Below are 18,612 nucleotides of genomic sequence, written 5' to 3'. Positions count from 1 at the left end.
CAACTCTGCATGTTGGTCAGACAAAAGAGCTTTAATAAATATTAGTTTAATGAATAAATGTGTCACCTTGGTAGAGCTCTCCCTCTCCCTCGTTCTTCTTTTTTCATCAGCCAGCCTTAAAGAGAGCAGGGTGGAAGATGTCTGAAGCCTGTCCTGGAAGCTGATGTACTCAGAAGTCCCTGCCCTGGGGGCCCCGGCCTTTATGACATGTAGCCAAGCCCTTCATCCCATTATCAAGCCTTGTTATTTACCCTCCCTGTTTTTCAGACAGAAAGAAGGTGCAGATGGCCCATGGGATTAAAATTGGGATTGGAACCGAGATTCTCCAAACCTACAAAACTCCTTTCTCCTCTTCCCCTCCCCTCCCCAGGCGTATGGCTGCAGCTACGCTTGTCACCATCCAAGATTGCATTGGCCACAGGAGATGTGGATGATTTTTCCATTTGTCCTGATGTTTATTTCATGCCCATCAATATCAGCCCGTATTAGGACAGATGAGGTGGTTATTTACAGGCTGTGCATTTTCACACTTGGTAATTATAAACCCTTCCCCTGTTCGGTCAGAGTCGTGGAGATCCATTTTGGCAATTAGCAGTTTAGTATTTGTTTAATGGGAATGTGAGAGAGTGTTCCGGCACATCAGTGCTCCCCTAATGATTTGCCTCTCTCCTCTGGAGCTGGCAGGCTTGGGCCTTTTTCACGGTAGGTGAGGCCTGATGGGGAGAGGTTGGAGAGGGGGAGAAGGGAGCGTCCAGCAGTTCAGCAGCCTGCCTGCCGATCCCCTCCCCCAGCACACTAGCATGCATGCACGCACGCACTCACAACCAGTGCTGAACACGGGCCTGGATTTCCAGAGCACAGCAGCCGCCACTTGAAGGAGCCTCACACAAGAGGCCGTTAGGCCAGATGCCATTTCCATGTGACAGCTGTCAAGCCTGCCGGATCCAACTGCTGTTCCTCAAACAGCTCTGTCTCTCGGTGTCTCTCTCCCCTTCCCTCATCGACTCCTCTCTACACCCCATCTCAGATATCCCCAGTGAGAGCCTGCTGCCCCACCCTCCAGGGTAGTGCTCGGGCCCACAGCTTTGCAAGCTCAGCCAGAATGAAGCTGCCAACCAGTCCTACCTCTCACCAGGAGACTCTGCCTTCCCTGGCTTAGTGTTGAGATAGGGCCTCCTGGGACTGCTCCCCCAAGGGCACACTGGTTCTGTTAATGGCCTTCCCTTGGCATAGTCCATTCACAATAAGAAAACTCACAGCATTGGGTGTGGCTCCCGACTTAACTGCGTGGAGCATTACGGGTGTGTGCATGGGGGCGAGGGGATTGCCAGGATGGGGCAGTGAATTGGGCCAGTGTCTGTTATGATGAGCATTTTCTGTGTGGTAGGCACTCACTGGCTACCACATGAGCCTTCCTAACAACTCCAGGAAGCAAGACACTGAGTATCCTTAGCATCACTGCACAGGGGGACGCGCATGGCTGAGCCTGGACTGCGTTCCAGAGCCCTCTGGCAGTTCCAGCTCTGCTGGAGGCTTGCTCCACAACTGTGGAGGAGCCCAGTAATCTCAAGCTTTTGGAATTCACTTATCTAAAAGGAAGAGACCCCAATATTTTCCTTTACCTTTCCAATCATTCCTCCTCTCCTGAGCCCACTGGGGCAATATACCTCCATTTCCTTGAGGTTACCTAATCACCTCTCTTCACTTTTTGGTAGGATTTTAAAGCAGTGTTTGTTGTTCATCCAGCAGACAGAGGTACTGTGTAAAGCTCTTAGGGATTCAAAAAACAGAACACAGGTAAGGGAGAACAGAAGACTTAGGGACACATCTGATTTTAACTACTGGCTCCACCATTTACCACCTGTGTGATCCTAGGCACGTCACTTACTGTCAGTGAACCACAATTTCCTCACCTATAAAATGGGTGTATGATGCCACGTGTGCTGGCACATGCCTGTAATCCCAAGCTACTCAGGAGGCTGAGTCGGGAGGATCGCTGGAGCCCAGGAGTTTGAGACCAGCCTGGGCAAACAAATCAAGACCCCATCCCTACAAAGAAAGATAAAAATTTTTAAATTTTAAAAAGAGAAAAAAAATGGGTGCATGAAATGGGTATGATAAGATCTACCTCAAAGCTGTTACAGTAATTAAATGAGGTTTGCAAATTGCCTATTACGCTCCAGTAAATGGTAGTTATTATAACAATCATTATTTCAGGAGGATAGACATTTTGTAACTTAGAGTCTGATACAGACTTGTGGAATCAAAATCTCTGAGCGGGAGGCTTTGCCTTAGGTAGATAAAATGTCTACATCTCCTGGATTGAATTGTCTGAAGACCCCGCATCTTTCAGTTCCCATGGGCAGGTGTCCCTTTGTTGAATTCATAACTGCTATCTGATAAACATTGTGGGTTTTTTCTTGTAAGCTAAATGGGAAAATAGAATGATCCCACAAGAATCAAAGAAGTAAGTGTAGGAAAAAATTAAGGGCTGATAAAGGTCTTGCTAATTAGGACAGAATATTCTGGCCATTGTAAGGTGTGGGAGCCTTCTGTGAAGAGTTCAAGAAATGTTCCCAATGCCACTGAACTGTAGACCCCAAAAATGGTCAAAACGATAAATTTTATTTTATATATTTTTTTGCCACAATTAAGAACAGTTTAGGAGATATTTTATTTTTGAGACAGTCTTGCTCTGTTGCCCAGGCTGGAGTACAGTACCATGAGCTCAGCTCACTGCAACCTCCGCCTCCTGGATTCAAGCAATTCTCCTGCCTCTGCCTCCAGAGTAGCTGGGATTGCAGTCATGCACCATGACACCCAACTAATTTTTTTATTTTTATTTTTTGTATTTTTAGTAGAGATGGAGTTTCACCATGTTAGCCAGGCTGGTCTCGAACTCGTGACCTCAAGTGATCTGCCCACCTCGGCCTCCCAAAGTGCTGGAATTACAGGCATGAGCCACTGTACCCAGCCCTAGTTGAGGAGAAATTTTGTGGACTTTTTCTCTTGTTAGTAAAGGCCTGGGTTCAAATTAAAATAAACAGGCTTTCAGATGGATGCAAACTAGCATTTTTTGACATTTGGAATGAAGGGAATACGTGTCTGGCAGCAGCAGCTGGGATAGAAACTCCAAGCGTGCCTCCATCACTGCAGTCTTCCAGGGGTAAACACACAGGGACAGAAAGGCTGGCTGTAGAAAGGGGAGGCCAAGAACCTGAGATGGGCAGGAAGGCAGCAGCTGGCAGGCTGAGGCTTAGACTCAAAAGCCCAGCATCTGAGCCCCAGGCCCAGCCCCGCCAGCTCTAGGACAAACCACTAGGAAAACTGAGTCTTAGAGAATTTGTAATACTCCCTTTCTCATGGGGTTATTGTGACCACCAAAGTAATAATCATACCTGTGAAAATATTGGTGGTGATGGGGAAAAAAAAATGGTTTTGTTAGGTTTTTTTAAAGCCCTCTGTTCAGTTTTTGCCCTTCCGAGCTACCTCTACTATAGAACTTTGGCTTTCTTGTACTAAGACTGAGTTAAGCTTAAGGAGGGTCCTAACAAAGTAGGATGAGGCAAGGAGTGCCTGCTCCTGACCTCTGGCAGGGGATGAACGTCTCATCTTTAGGCAGCAGAAGACCCATTAATACTCATTTACTCAGAGCCTGTCTACACACACATATGCCGTGTTAAGGCTCAACTCAGCTCTGTTTAGCCATTTAGAATGGTGGGTCTCGGCCTTGGCTGCACCCTGGATCACTGGGGAGCTTTTAAAAATCCTCTTTCGGGCTGCCGGCTCCAGAGTACTGATTTAATAGGTTGGGGTGTGGCCTTGGTGAGCAGTCATGGCTAAAAACCACTGATGTCCATTTCAGTATGAACCAATGGGATTTTCCAGTCTGCTCCTTCTTCTCCATCCTTCCTCTTTGGAGAACGGTTAAAGATAGACCAACCCCACCCTTTGCAAGGCCAGAGCATACGGAAAAGTCCTATTTCAATAAACTACACGTTATTCCTGAGCTTTATGGAAGGAACCGATTTGGGTTTTGCCCAAGCTGGCAGGGAGAGAGGTGGAGACAGTGCCTTCCCATGTTCTACGTAATCCTGGACCCAGGCAGCGACTGTCTCCACCATGGGCCCCAGGCACCTGTGGCCTGGGCAGTCCTGCCACCTCAGCCGAGTCTCACTCTTGTAGCTTTAGCTCCTTGAGTTTACAGAGCATAAATAAGGCCTGTTAAGCCTGACACACTATAGTATGATGGTATTGCATTTGAGGGTGTTTATTTAGACTAACACTTGGAGCGTTTGAGTGGGAGCAGGAAGAGAAATTCAAGGGCATTTGTTCTGGGGGAGTTTGGAGAGCTGGGTTTCTTCTTGCATTTGACCAGATAATTTAAGAATCATTTGAAGTGCCGTTTCCTGCTTTGTTCTTGATATGTGTGGCGTGTGGGTGTGTGTATTTATATCCCCAGAGGAGTAGGACATTTCTCAGGGCGTGCATCGGCCACAGCAAAGCTCTGGAGTAGCCTCACAGCACAGGGAGTTTGCAGAAGCCCAGTGGCCAAGTCGGTGCTTCCAGAGCATCGTCCCAGCTGCCTTTGGAGTCCATGTTCGCATTCCAGGCAGAGTCTTTATGCATGGATCTTAGGAGCCGTCTCATAGAATTTCCTCCTTTCACAGAAGAAAAACTGAGGATAGAGGAAGGAGGTGACTGGTCCTCAGTGAGATCCTGGTGGGGCTGGGATTAGAACCTGGACTCCCTCCATGCTTGGTGCGGGCACTCCCCACCACACCCAGCTGTCTCCCAGCACCTGCTGAGTTACATACGAGCAACACTTTTCTCTTTAGCTGTCTCCTGGGAACAAGTTTTTTGTGTCCTCAGATCAGTTCAGCTTCACTCACCTACTATATACTTGGGGAGCCAAAACTGTAAAACCTTCGGCAGAAGAGGCAGTGGTCCAGGCGACATACTGTAGGGTCCCACCCGTTAGCCAGCTAACTGGACAATAGCATTTTTGACCTCCCTCTGTGCATCATTGCATTGTGTCTTTGTTTTTTTTGAGATGGAGTCTCACTCTGTCATTTAGGCTGGAATGCAATGGCGTGATCCCAGTTCACTGCAACTTCCACCTCCCAGGTTCAAGCAATTCTCCTGCCTCAGCCTCCTGAGTAGCTGGGATTATAGGCGCACATCACCATGCCCAGCTAATTTTTTGTACTTTTAGTAGAGATGGAGTTTCACTATGTTGGCCAGGCTGGTCTCGAACTCCTGACCTCAAGTGACCTGCCTGCCTCGGCCTCCCAAAGTGTTGGGATTACAGGTGTGAGCCACCACGCCCAGCCTGCATTGTGTCTTTAAAGGTTCCCTATTCAGCCAACACGTGAGCTGGGCTGTCTCAAGTCTAACCCCTGGATGTGGTCAACACCATCTGGCTACTTCTAAAATCACCCAGCAAGAATGCCTGGCTCACAATAAATCTTTTGACTCATTAGAAAGAGAGTTCACTCATTCATTAAATGAATTAGGATTAGAGAGGCATCACCCACTGACTTGAGTGGTAATTATTGCTGATTTTCGTGGTGCTCATTTAGTGAGGAACAAGTTGCCAATTTCTCTTGGCGCTTCTAGGATCTCTGTCTCCAACCTTGCTGATGGGGTGAGATTTAGAAGAGGTCCCTCCACACCTTAATACCTGTGTTCCTTGTGGAATGTTCCATGAAGAGCATGCTCCATGTGGAATGTAGAACCTGATAGTTTAATTCTCTGCCACATTTAGCACTTTCCCTTCTTCTGCCCCTTTTCTTTGCTTTGCTTACTTTCTGGTATTATTTTAGACTGTCTGTCTTCTGATTGTAAGCTTTCTTTGTTGTTTTGGGGGCATTTTTTAGAATAAGGACCATGTATGAGTTAGCTATGGCCACAAGAATGCTGTGTAACTAACCACAAAACTTCAGGGGCAGACAGTAACTGTTTATCTCACGTGTTTGGAGTACACTTGGAGTGGTTCTGCTGATCTTGGCTGGTCTCACTTGCATGCTTTGAGGGTGACTGGCTGTCCACCTATCTAGGCTGGCCTCAGCACAGGGGAGTTGGCCCTGCTCCTTGTGCCACCCATTCTTCATCAGGCTAGCCTGGGCATGCCCTTGTCATGGTGATGGCAGAGGTGCAAGAGAGAACAAGCAGGAACTTGCAAATCCTCTTAAGGCTAGGCCCAAAACAGGCATACTCTTCCCCCCACTGCATTTTATTAGCCCTAACAAATTAAGCCCAGATTCAAGGGATGGAAGTAAACTCCACCTCTTTGGGAGAAGGACAGCAAACTCACTGAGGAAAGGGTGTGAGATCATTCATATCGTCAGTCCACCATAGACCTGTGTGAGTTGTCTTTTATTTGTACTTTGGCTGATGGTTTGCCAATAGTGAATGCCTCATACACGTATGTTGCATAAAAGTAAATAAAGTTACCATCTGCTAAGTTTTCTATTCAAGATTGGATTGGCTGCGTGATCTAGACATGAGTTTATCTGTTAGGTAGATCTCGACATGAGTTTATCTGTGAATAAGAGTTTATCTGTTAGAAGGAAAGTTTGTGTCATCCTAGTAGAATCTGGACTTTTCTTGCGTTGGGTGCAGGGCAATTTGGTTGTTCCTCTTCTTATCATCTTTTCCATCGTGGGATCTAACCATCATCATTTTTAGGATTTTAGAATATAAACGTCTGAGAGAAGGGGAACAAAGAGAGGGAGAACTTTCCACACTGAAGTGGATCAATTGCTCCTAGATGGGAAATTTTGTTTCATGTATTGACCACTGAGTGTATGTTAAAGAGGAAGAAGCAACCTCTGCCCGGTGTCTTTAACCTTTGCTCTTGCTTCTTACCCTTAGAGTAGCTCATGGAAAGAGGGGTCTCTGGGCCGGCAGCTGCATCAGCATCACCTGGGAACTTGTTAGAAATGCAAATACTACTGAATCAGTCACTCTGGCTGTGAGACCCCGGGAGATCCGTGGCTTAACAGTCCCTCTGATGATGATTCTGATGTGGATGATGTTTGAGAATCCCTGCCCCAACTCCAGCAGCCATAGAAACTAACAGATTAGGTCCCCTTTGTTGACTTTCACACACTTCTGAGGATATTACAGCATAGTCTGAACCGTGCAGTAGTCAGAAGTGTGTTCAGTACCTTCTGGTGTCAGGACAAAGACAGAGGCATCCCATTCCCCACCAGTTCACCTAAATGTTACTTTACTTTGCTTTCTATTTTTTTGGCAAGGGCCGGGGTGGGGAGTTGTTTTTTGAGACAGGGTCTCACTCTAGCTCGGGCTAGAGTTCAGTCATGGTTCACTACAGCCTCAATCTCCCAGGCTCAAGCGATCTTACCACCTTAGCCATCTGAGTAGCTGGGACCACTGGTGTGCGCCACAATGCCTGGCTAAGTTTTTAGTATTTTTTTGTAGAGATGAGGTCTTGCTATATTGCCCAGGCTGGTCTCAAACTCCTGGCCTCAAGCAGTTTTCCCACCTCAGCCTCCTAAAGTGCTGGGATTACTAGACATGATCCACCATATACAGCCTATTTTGTTTTTTCATTCACAAAGATACACCACTAAAGATGCCAGGGCCATTATCTCAAACCTGCCCCAAGTTATTCAAAGGCACATCTCAAGGTTGGAATAAGCTCCTTTTCCCAAAACAGACCGGGGTTCTGCCAGGACATGGGACAAATCATGCTGAGGATCAGATACCTCTTGTCCTTCTTTCTCCCTCCGGGGAGCCACTAGGCCTGCAGGTGCCCATTTTAGGTACAAAGAACTTTGTAAGGCAGGTGAGCACATTGTCAATGTGAAGTAAGTACCAGTGTTAATCATAAGGATGAGGGTGGTGTCCCTAGAGGGGGTGTTTCATAAGGGGTTAGAGAAACTCCTGTTCCTGGCCGGGCACGGTGGCTCACGCCTGTAATCCCAGCACTTTGGGAGGCCAGAGTGGGCGGATCACAAGGTCAGGAGTTCAAGACCAGCCTGACCAACATGGTGAAACCTCCTCTCTACTAAGAATACAAAAATTAGCTGGGCATGGTGGCACGTGCCTGTAATCCCAGCTACTTAGGAGGCTGAGGCAGGAGAATCGCTTGAACCCGGGAGGCAGGGGTTGCAGTGAGCCAAAATCACGCCATTGCACTCCAGCCTGGGTGACAGAACGAGACTCTGTCTCCAAAAAAAAAAAAAAAAGAAAGAAAGAAAGAAAAAGAAAAAGAAAGAAAAAAGAAAAACTCCTATTCCCAGCTTCCCCTAAGCTTTTGGGCTCTCCTAGCATCTTGAATGAGGCCTGGCCTGTGTGTTCATGTTGATGAGTCTTCATAGCCCCCTGATCGCCGGGCGCGGTGGCTCAAGCCTGTAATCCCAGCACTTTGGGAGGCCGAGATGGGCGGATCACGAGGTCAGGAGATCGAGACCATCCTGGCTAACACGGTGAAACCCCGTCTCTACTAAAAAATACAAAAAACTAGCCGGGCGAAGTGGCGGGCGCCTGTGGTCCCAGCTACTCGGGAGGCTGAGGCAGGAGAATGGCGTGAACCCGGGAGGCGGAGCTTGCAGTGAGCTGAGATCCGGCCACTGCACTCCAGCCTGGGCGACAGAGCCAGACTCAGTCTCAAAACAAACAAACAAACAAACAAACATAGCCCCCTGATCTACCTGGGTTGTGTGTGTGTGTGTGTGTGTGTGTGTGTGTGTGTGTGAGACAGAGAGAGAGAGAGAGAGACAGAGAGAGACAGAGAGAGAGAGGGAGACAGAGACAAAGACCGAGACCACGAGAGTTATCAGCTTGCTGGCTCTGGGTTGAATACCAGTTACCTTAACTGTGCCCCTTATTTTCCCTTGACTCACACAAGCCGCTTCTGTTTGATTCACATAGAACCGTGAGAAACAGTCTCGTATGTGAGGCTGTGTTTTTCATTCTATTCAGTCTTTGTATATTCAAATTCTTCTAGTTTCAGCTCTTGCTGTTCTGCCAGATTTCCATCGCATTGATGGCTTCTCTGAATTAATAAGTGTTTTGCAATTGCTGAAAAGTTTTCTACCCCCAAGCACTGGGACTTATCCATATTGATTTTTTTTCCCTTTCTCTTTCCTCTCTAGCTCCTTCTTAGACGTTGTGTTTTGTAACGTGTTAATAGAATTTTTCGTTCGCCCTGACACTTTATCTATTCAGGAGGTCTTTGCGAGCCCCATTGTACAGCGGGACTACAGAGGAAAGAGCTCTATTCTTTACGACAATGGTTGCCCTAAAAACATATACAGATCCTCCCCCACGCTCACCAGGGTGGAGCGAATGTTGAGAGGGCAGTATTAGAAAACGTCCAAACTTAGGAAGGAAAAGGGGAGCCAATTATGCACTGTTGAAAGGAGGTTTTGAAAATACATTAAAAAAAAAAAAAAATCCCAAACATTTATTTCCTAAGGGACTCCGAGTCCCAGTACCAAAACGTGGCCAGCACAGAAGGGTGGCTGTTTTCCTTACTGTTAGGCATTTTCAGTTCAAAATAAGGATTTGGCAAACGTCTTGGAAAATATGGAGATGGGTGCAAAACAGATGTCACATTTACCTGCGTGATACCCGGCAGGCCTCACCCCCCCACCCACCCACACCCCAGGCGTTCGCATTCCTATCGAGTCCCAGGGTCTGAGTCTGAGATACCATATGCTCGAGTGTGACTGCTCTGTGTACAAACACACCAGTTGATCTTATGGTGATTTTGCGTGTGTGGTGCATGGGAGGTGGAACGGCTGTTGTGTATGTGGCCCCAGCAGGTACCTGTGGGGGGCTCTTGAAGCCCGCCCAAAAGGAGTTTGTCCTGCCTTGGATGGGCATGGGGACAGGGTGGTGAAGGAACACCTGTTTTAAGGGATCTCCAAACTAGCATTGCCCACTCCCACCATCCTGGTGCCTGGGAGAGAGAGGGCAGCTCCCTGCTGGAGGAGCCACCATGCCAGGCCATTTGCCTCCCAGTAACTGACTTCAGAAATGGGGAGCAGAAGGGGAAGGCCCCGGGAGCCTGTTTGTTCAGGCTTGGTTGCCTAGCAACAAAAGGGGGCCCTGACTTGAGAAGAGATTTTTAAGCCAGGCCATTCCCTTTGAGGTTTATGACCGGCTTGCCTACCCCCATCTTCCATTCTTACCTTGACTTTGCTCTTCCCCCTATTATATTTGATCGCATCTAGAAAAATACATTTGATTTGTCTGCAGGCACCATTTTAAACCTTGGTTTATTGCTTTGCCCAGTGTCTTCCCCTCCATTGGAGATTGTAGTCTGGGAGGAGTGAGGCATGAATAGCCCACGACTGCTTTTCTCAAAGGGATTAGCGCCGGCCCCCAAGCTCATTTGTGAGCCTTTGAGTGCACATCAACGGTGCTCGGTCCTTCTCAGCCACAGGCACACAGTGAAATTGCTCTGAGGACAGGGCCCCCCATTAACAGTTTTACCCACCCACAGCCACACGGGTTGGGTTGTGTTTTTACCGTCAACCTTGAGCACAGAGTGAATGAAGAGAGTAGGCTGCACGCTGGTCAGACCAGGTGCCCTCCCCCGGTGAGCAGCTGAAGGGTGAGGACAAACGCCTGTGCTAAAGATGTGTACTCTGTGGGATAAAGGAGTGGGTCATAAATACTCATAAAAGGAGTGCATTCCAGAGCGGAATCTGGTTCATTCAGTGTGAGTTCCTTGAGCTCTATGTGGGAGTTGAGTGTGGACCCTGAAATCTTATTGCCAGAAATATCCAGAAGGGGTTACAGGATGCGTGGGAGGGGTCTGGAAGGGATTAGCAAGAGAGACAGAGGATGCCTTTGGTATTTTATTATGTTCTTCTCTTTGATGTTTTTAAAAAGGTCCTAGCATCAATATATTTGTTTGCTAGTACTGCCATAATAAAGTAACGCAGATTGGAGGGCTAAAACAACAGAAACGTGTTTTCTCACAGTTCTGGAGGCTAGAAGTTCAAGATCAAGGTGTGGCGGGGTTGCTTTCTTCTGAGGCCTCTCTCCTTGGCTCGCAGATGGCCCGTCTTCTCCCTGCGTCAGCACATGGTCTTCCCTGTTTGTGTTTGTGTCCTAATCTCTTCTGATAAGGACATCAGTCATATTGGATCAGGGCCCACCCTAATGATCTCATTTTAAATTAATTACTTCTTTGAAGAACCTCTCTCCAAATACAGTCACATTTTGAGGTCATAGGGGTTAGAACTTCAACTATGAATTTTGGGAGATAGTTGAGCCCATAACAATCAGGATGTTCAAGCTTCATTGTGTATCACTAAAAACAATTCGTATATCCATTAGAAGGGCAATAATTAAGAAAGCTATGGCTTCTTACGCTGGGAAATATGCATCGGTCAAGATAGTATACATGATATACTAACCTGGGAATTGTTTGCCATGTTGTAATGTCACGGGTTAACAAAAGGAAAAATTCCATATACTGTATGATTTAAACTATATTGAAATAGGTGTAGTTTTTTCTTTCTTAAAAAAAAAAAAAAAAAACAACTCTAGGCCCAGAGCAGTGGCTCACACCTCTAATCTCAGCGCTTTGAGAGGCTGTGGCAGGAGGATCACTTGAGCCCAGGAGTTCAAGACCAGCCTGAGCAACACAGTGGGACCCTGTCTCTAAAAATAAATAAATAAATAATTACAATAAAAATAATAAAAATAAAAATAGCTGGGCATGTTGTAGTTCCAGCTGCTCAGGAGGCTGAGGCAGGAGGATCACTTGAGCTCAGGTGGTCGAGGCTACAGTGAGCCATGATGGTGCCACTGCACTCTAGCCTGGGTGACAGAGTGGGACCCTGTCTCCAAAAATAAAAAGCAGACCCTGAAGGTATTAACTGTAATTGTGTGGGGTGGAAAGGCCACTAATTTTTTTTTCTTTCTACTTTTTTGCATTTTCAGATATTTTTTGATAAGCAACTATTACTTCTATAATGGAAACTACCCCCTCACTCCTCCCCCATGCATATAATGTTTTGTGTACTTTCTTAAAATTCCTAAAGCAACCTTTATTCTATATTTGTTTTGCAGGTGGAAGATGCAATGCTGATGTTTGATAAAACTACTAACAGGCACAGAGGTAAGATTACCCCAGTGTAAGAGGGTTGAGTTCACCCTCTCCTGGCCTCTCTCTCTGTCATCCCCAGTCCCACTGACAAAAGATCCAGTGAGAGTCCGGAGTCAAGCAGGTAGAGGTGACCATCCTTTGAAGATCTTTATTCACAGAGGGTTCCAGTAGCACGAAGAGTTCCAGAACTGGATAGTTGGAAAACCATTTCCTTCTGGGTTGGGAACTCCTGTTTGGTTATGCAGCCATCCCCAGCACACACATTCAGATATACCTCTCTAATCCCGCCTTTCTTGGTCCCTGGCTAACCTTGGCACTAAGCAATCCAAGGGGAAATTATTCACAGCAGTGACTCAATTGAGTTATCAATTTGCATTGAAGGAGGTTCTTTAGGAGCAGACTGTCAATCTAAAGAGCCAAAAAATCAAAATAAAACTTTGTAGGTTCGTTGGGTACGTAGCGATTACAGCCTTGGGAATGCCCCGTGGGGCCTCTGGAATGTGTAGAGGGCATCTGCACTTAATTGTATTTTTCCCTGTGCTGCTTCTGTCCTGTCCACTTTACAAAAAACGGATCTTGACCTGGAGTCTATGAACCTCTGAAATGACGTGCAAAATGTTGTATGTTTATACTTTTCTTGGGTGAAGATCCCTAGGTTTGGACAAATTCTCAAAAGGGTCTCCGGCCCTGCCCTTAGTCTCTTCCTTCTCCAAAAAGAACACATTAAATTTATTGCTTTAAACAGAAAAGTTGGAGGCATCTAGAAAAGTCCTCCCTGGAGGTAGCAGAGTCAAAGGAGGTGATGACTTAGCGTTCTGTTCTCCGGAAGCTCAGGTTTCTGGGGTTCCTATTAACAGGGTGTTAATGAGCAGAGCTTCCTAAGGGGGTGGCAGGAAGTGGTGTGCTGGTGCCCTTGAGGGAGGGAGCCTGCGAGTGAGCAGTGTTTCCTTGCCACTTGGATTGCATTTAGATGTTTCCTGTGTTGTTTACATTCCTGCTGTCACCTGTGATTAGAAGCAGTTACCCAGCGCTGACTGTATGTCTTTCCTGTTTGGAGAAGGCAGAGTGAGTGAAAGGCGAGAACGAGTGGAGTGGGAATCGTTGCTGGAGGGGCTGGGAGAAGGAGGGGGATATCCTGAGTGCGCCTGGTAATCTGGCTTCGAATGCGTCCCTCTACAGCATCCTCAGAATGGGAGAGTTGAGCGTTGGGTGCATAACAGTGGTGTCAAGTGGTATTTATGGAGGGAAGAGATGGCAGGGGTTGGAGGGTGGGGAGCAGTGGAGAAGCAGGGAGAGAAAGGAGGGGCTTGCAGGTGTGGAATGATCAGCTTTGTCCACTGCATTGCTGGGGAGTGAGAGCCCAGAGAGTGAGATGGAGTTGGTGCCTGTGGTGGGTAATTCAGGGTTATCCTCCATCGTCATCCACTTTCTGTCGATCTAGCTTTATGGTTTCCAAGCCCAACTTGCAGATGCATCTCCTAATGTGACCTTCGCAGCAGCCCCTGGAGGGTTGTTGTGACATTGGGAAAAATCACTTAACTTCTTTATGCCTCAGTTTATTCATCTGTAGGATGGGGGTAATCATAGAACCTCCTCACAGGATTGCTTGGAGAGTGTAATGCCAAGCATCTAGTCAGTTGTGCATAAATCTTACCTCTTATTATTAGCATTATCATCACCTCCATCTGGTTGGCAAAATAACCAAGGCTCAGAGGAGGCAACTGAGAGACCCAGAGCTGAGCAGGGTCTCAGGACTGTTGATTTCAAATTCTGCTTTCTCTGCTGTGTCCAGATAGTATTGCGTTTGTTAAAAGGAGCAGTGCTGGCTGTTTATTTTCTGGTGGGTGATGCCCATTTGAATTTGGCACCTGGTGTTCAGTGTTAGAATTCATAATCCTGGGAGATTCCAGAGTTGCCCCCAGGTGCTACTGTTGTCCTTTTAGTTTGCAAATCAATGAAAGTATTTTTTGATCTGCTGTGTGTCAAGCCCTGTGATGGGGGCTCACACTGGTATCGTCTCATTAACTCTCAGAGCTGGGCAGGGAGAGGACTGGTCATGGTAGAGGTGGGTTTGAAACGCAGGACTTTGGACTTCTGGGTGGAGGCCCAGAGGATGTGCCAGGAAAAGTTCTCTATTTTTAACCAGATCCCTGTTGCTGTGGGTGAAGCCTCTTCCCTTTTTCCAAAAGGGAGAAAAGAAGGTGCTGGGCCGCAGAGATGATGGGGTGGCGGTTCGTCTGGGATGGGCACGGGAAGAGTGTGTTGCTGTTGTGAGGTGGAGGACGGTCTGTTGGAGGGCCCGCTGCTCAGAGTGGCTTTGGGACGTCATTGTTGGCTCTCCAGGAGTCCTGGTGGGCACTGGCAGGAAGGAGCATGGGCAGGGCCTTGGTGCATGTACACTCCTGCCCCCAACCAAGCCAGGACCTCTGCGAGCACCCTCGGACCTGCCAGAGCTGAAGATGCCTGCAGTGGGGGCAGGACCAACTCTAAAATGTGTGGTGCCCAGAACTAGAGGAAAGGCAGGGCCTCCTATTCAAAGATGATTGAGAAGCTGGCCTGAGGGGCTGCAGCCTGTGGAGGGGGGATACATGCCAGGAAACCTCAGCAGGAGAGAGCCGCCATCCCACTGCCCTCCCTCTCATCCAGCGCCCTCCCACTCCGCGTTGCTGTTTCTGTGTGGTTGGGAGCACCGGCCCATACCCATGTCCCACCCCCTCAAGATACCTGAGGAGGCATTTCTCTTTGAACTGGGTGCTAAAGCTGGTGTAATACTTCACTGCATTTAGAACATTTAACGCAGTGAAAAAAAAAATTGTTTTTTAAAAAGAAGAACATATCACAGCAGAGACACAGATCATGTATGTGGAGTGAGCCAGCCGTACATCTGTGGCCTGATGGAGTGTGCATTTGGAATCAGGTGATAAGCACAAGGAAATAAAATCCTCATGCAGCCACCTTGCCCCAACCTTACCTTCACCTCCTCGGTTCCTGCTGTCCATGATCTTATCAAGAGGAAAGTGCTTTAGTGGCAGAAGTTGAGGACATCTCCCTGGCTGGTGCCGCCTCCTGCTCTCTTCTTAAAGAGACCCAGACAATCAACCCAGAGTTGTTGTCACAGCACATGCTTGGCACTTGTCCTCAGACTCCTAGCCCAGCCCTGTGGGGCGGCCTGGGGCCTCAACTCATCCTCACCCCAGGAATTTTGACAGCTACCTGTGTGTCCTTGGAGCTGTGTGACATGAGCCGTGTGACATTTGCTGCTCAGGGATAACCACAGGGAACTGGGCTTAACATCTGATGAGCGTCAGGTGGGCCAGGCTCCCAGGCCCCATTCGGTCTCCACTTGCTGTTAGGAGCCACAGGTCAGAGCAGAATTTGCACTCTTTGCTCCCACTGGTCACCTCCTGTCCCTGCTCCCTGTTGGTCTCTGTTGGGGCAGGGATGCCCTCAGTTCCATCTGCACGGCGGCAGCTTGTATCTCCCATCCACAGGAGCACCAGCCTGGGCCTCACTAGCGCCACGGGAGAGAACCCGGGACCTAGGAGAGAATGAGCCTCCTGCAATGTATGTCTTCCACCCTGCAGGCAGGAAGAGGGTCCCGCGTTCAGTCTGTGACTCCCAGTGGGTGGAACCCTGGAGATGTGGGGGCTCTCACCTTTCTCCTTACAGGCAGGGCTTCCTCCAGCTTCTGCTGCTCCCATGACATTTTTCCTGGGGCACATTCCCTAACTCTCTGAGCATCTCAGGTTCTTCCTCTAAAAAATAAGAGACCTGGGATTGATGAGCCCCAGGACCTGAAGTATGTTTCTGGCCTTTAGCTTTTTAACTGTGAGAATGTTCAAGATGAATTCCTTTGCTATTTGTGTGAGTAGGGAGGGAGCGAGCAGTTGTTGCAGCTTGGGTTCCCTGGGAAGCAACTCTAGGAAGGGATTAGCAAGTGGGAGGCTTATCCAGAAGTGCTCTTGATCAGGAGAGGGCAGAGGCAGAAGCTGACTTGAGATGCCCTTCTGCAATGGGCTGGTCCTTCAGGGGTCGCCAGCTGGGGGTGGGAGTGGCATCCTTGATGCCTGCACGCTGGCCTGTCATCGGGTACAGCTCACCCCGTGAGGCTGATGTGACCTGGGCTTTCCCCGGGGAAATCCTGGAGGGGACTTCCAGCTGGGGACTGCCTTCCAGCAGCACTCCCAGCAGCTGGGAAAGAGGTCCTTCATTCCTGAAGGGGATCTAAGCATCCTGACGCAGCACCCACTGTGATGGTGTGGGGAGTTCTGTTGCTTTCTAAGCAGGCCATATTAGCAATCTTGATAGAAATAGCCAACACTTTCTGAGCACTTACACACCAAGTGCTTAGCACAGTGCTGGCACCTACCATTGAATCTTGATGACAAACAGCCATAGGTGAACCGAGCTGCCCAGAGTCACACAGTGGTCAAAGCAGAGCTTGGACATAAACCCAGCCTGTCTGACCCAGAGCTCAGGCTCTTACACTCTGCAGCATTGAGCAAGGCAACTGGTTAAAGCAGAGGAGTTGGTCATTTTAAGGGTTTAGTATTTCCCCATTTTGTGTCCTTCTCCACACCAGCCTTCTTGCTGGATGACCATGCTCCTCCATTTCCACTTGGAGAAACTAAGGCACGTAAGTTTGAAATATTGCACAGCAGATTCCTGCAGCCAGATAAGGAGCAGAGCTATAGTTAAAACCTGGATGCCAGCCGGTGCAGTGGCTCACACCTGTAATCCCAGCACTTTGGGAGGCCGAGGCGGGTGGATCACCTGAGGTCAGGAATTCGAGACCAGCCTGGCCAACATGGTGAAACCCCGTCTCTACTAAAAATACAAAAATTAGCCGGGTGTGGTAGTGGGTGCCTCCTGAAATCCCAGCTACCCAGGAGGCTGAGGCCGGAGAATCACTTGAATCCAGGAGGCAGAGGTTGCAGCGAGCCAAGATTGCGCCATTGCCCTCCAGCCTGGGCAACAAGAGTGAAACTCTGTCTCACGAAAAATAAAACAAAAACCTGGATGCCTCCCTTGGCCCTGTCCCTCACTGCATTTCCTGGCCTTCCATACAATGATCTGTGCCTGGGGGAGAGGAGAATGGTGGCTTTCCAGTTTTCTCAGTCACTTCATTTGCTCTCTGAAAGTTGTTAGAGGTGGTCTGGAAAACACTGGGCTGATCGTCAATGGATTTAATCATTAGGAGGGGGAAGTTTGTTGCTTTATCCTTGTAAAAGTCAGATAAGATCTTGGACTCAAGGCATTAAGTATTGATCCCAAGGTGGGGCTGGAGGGGAGGGACAGGGAGGGCAGAGGCAGCAAGGTGCTGTCCTTCCAGTTTGTTCTGTTGTTGGCAGGAGGCCGTAGACAGCCAGCGGAAGGGAGGGGGGAAGGGTGCAGTGGCCAGCTGTCTCTCCAGTGTCCCCACAACCTCAGCCCTGATGGAGAAAGTGGAATGCGGGCATGTTGCTTGCTGAAATAATCTCACACTCACCTCCTTATGGGGGAAGGGAGCGCTCCCCATTGTGAGGGTCACTGTAGAGGAACCTCAGCTGTCCTTCCCTCCAATTTCAGGACCCTGGGTTCCTGAGCCCTGCACAGCTGGGTTCCTCCAGGGAAGATCGGGATGGTTGAGGCCTAGTTGAAAGCAGGTGAGGAGTCTCTGAAGCTAATCCCAGAGCCTGGTGAGAGAGTGGTTTCTGGCAGAGGACATCCCTGTGGCCTTCATTACCCAGCAGGCCTGCTTGCCCTGGGACATTGCCAGAGGCAAAGGAACAGGAGACACTGGGAGAGAAATAAAGCTTCGTGTGATGGATGACTCTTCTCCCAGCAGTTAGCAGTTGCTTATTAAATGCAATGCTAATGTCTTTGGAGAGGAGTAACAGCCCTGAGATCCCCTGGAAGCCGGTGGGATGGTTTTGTGCGCCCCAGCGAGCACCATCAGTGTCAGGCCTCTTGGACTGAGAGGGTCCTTTCCCAGAGTGGCTGCGGTTTATCCCAGTTCCTGGGCTGGAAAGGCGCAGTGGTAGGGGATCCAGCCAGAGGGAGGAGCATCCAGGCAGGTGGCCTGAGAGCTTGGGTTCTTCCAGGCGCTTGCTCAGTCTCTGTCCCAAAAAGCAGTTGGCCGAAGTTTAAGGTCTTTGTAATTTGCGTAATCAGTTTATTTATTTAAATGGTGCCAGTAAGATGTAACTTAAGCTGTGATAGAAGATAATGCTTTCCTAAGGAGGAAAAACAGCCCTTAATGTCTTGAATACCTGCCAGACACTCACTTTTGAAATGACCTCTGAAGTCCAGATTGACTCTTTTATGTACGATATATAAAGATGCTTAAGAATTGCACTGTAATTATTTGTTTATTGGTGTCTATTTCTCAAAAAAAAAAAGGGGGGGCATAGAAAAAGAGTTTCACAAAGGTATAGGTTACATTTTAAAATAATTTAAAGCATTGCTTCACTTGTAGGTGTGGCATGTCAGACATAATGTATGCATGTCCTTCCTAATGAGAGTCTCACATTCTG

The 18,612-nt window shown here is 48.3% G+C and overlaps 1 protein-coding gene and 1 long non-coding RNA gene across 5 annotated transcripts in view; one reads left to right on the top strand and one right to left on the bottom strand.

Moving 5' to 3' along the window:
* MSI2 (musashi RNA binding protein 2) overlaps window positions 1-18,612 on the top strand; it is a 430,970-nt gene that overhangs the window by 262,520 nt on the left and 149,838 nt on the right. For all 4 annotated transcript variants that reach the window (XM_025361542.1, XM_025361540.1, XM_025361543.1 and 1 more), the window contains one exon: window positions 12,061-12,109. In XM_025361542.1, coding sequence (XP_025217327.1) covers window positions 12,061-12,109 — 49 coding nt within the window. The remainder of the gene's footprint in view (window positions 1-12,060; window positions 12,110-18,612) is intronic.
* LOC112609120 lies at window positions 4,257-5,583 on the bottom strand. The gene is made up of 3 exons (XR_003116168.1): window positions 5,542-5,583; window positions 4,818-4,895; window positions 4,257-4,678 (listed from the first exon to the last, which is right to left on the bottom strand). It is a non-coding gene; the product is annotated as an uncharacterized LOC112609120 (long non-coding RNA).

Source organism: Theropithecus gelada, chromosome 16 (assembly GCF_003255815.1).
Source record: "Theropithecus gelada isolate Dixy chromosome 16, Tgel_1.0, whole genome shotgun sequence".
Lineage (NCBI taxonomy): Eukaryota > Metazoa > Chordata > Mammalia > Primates > Cercopithecidae > Theropithecus > Theropithecus gelada.
Note: the sequence above shows the minus strand (reverse complement) of the source record. Positions and strands in the feature narration are given on the sequence as shown.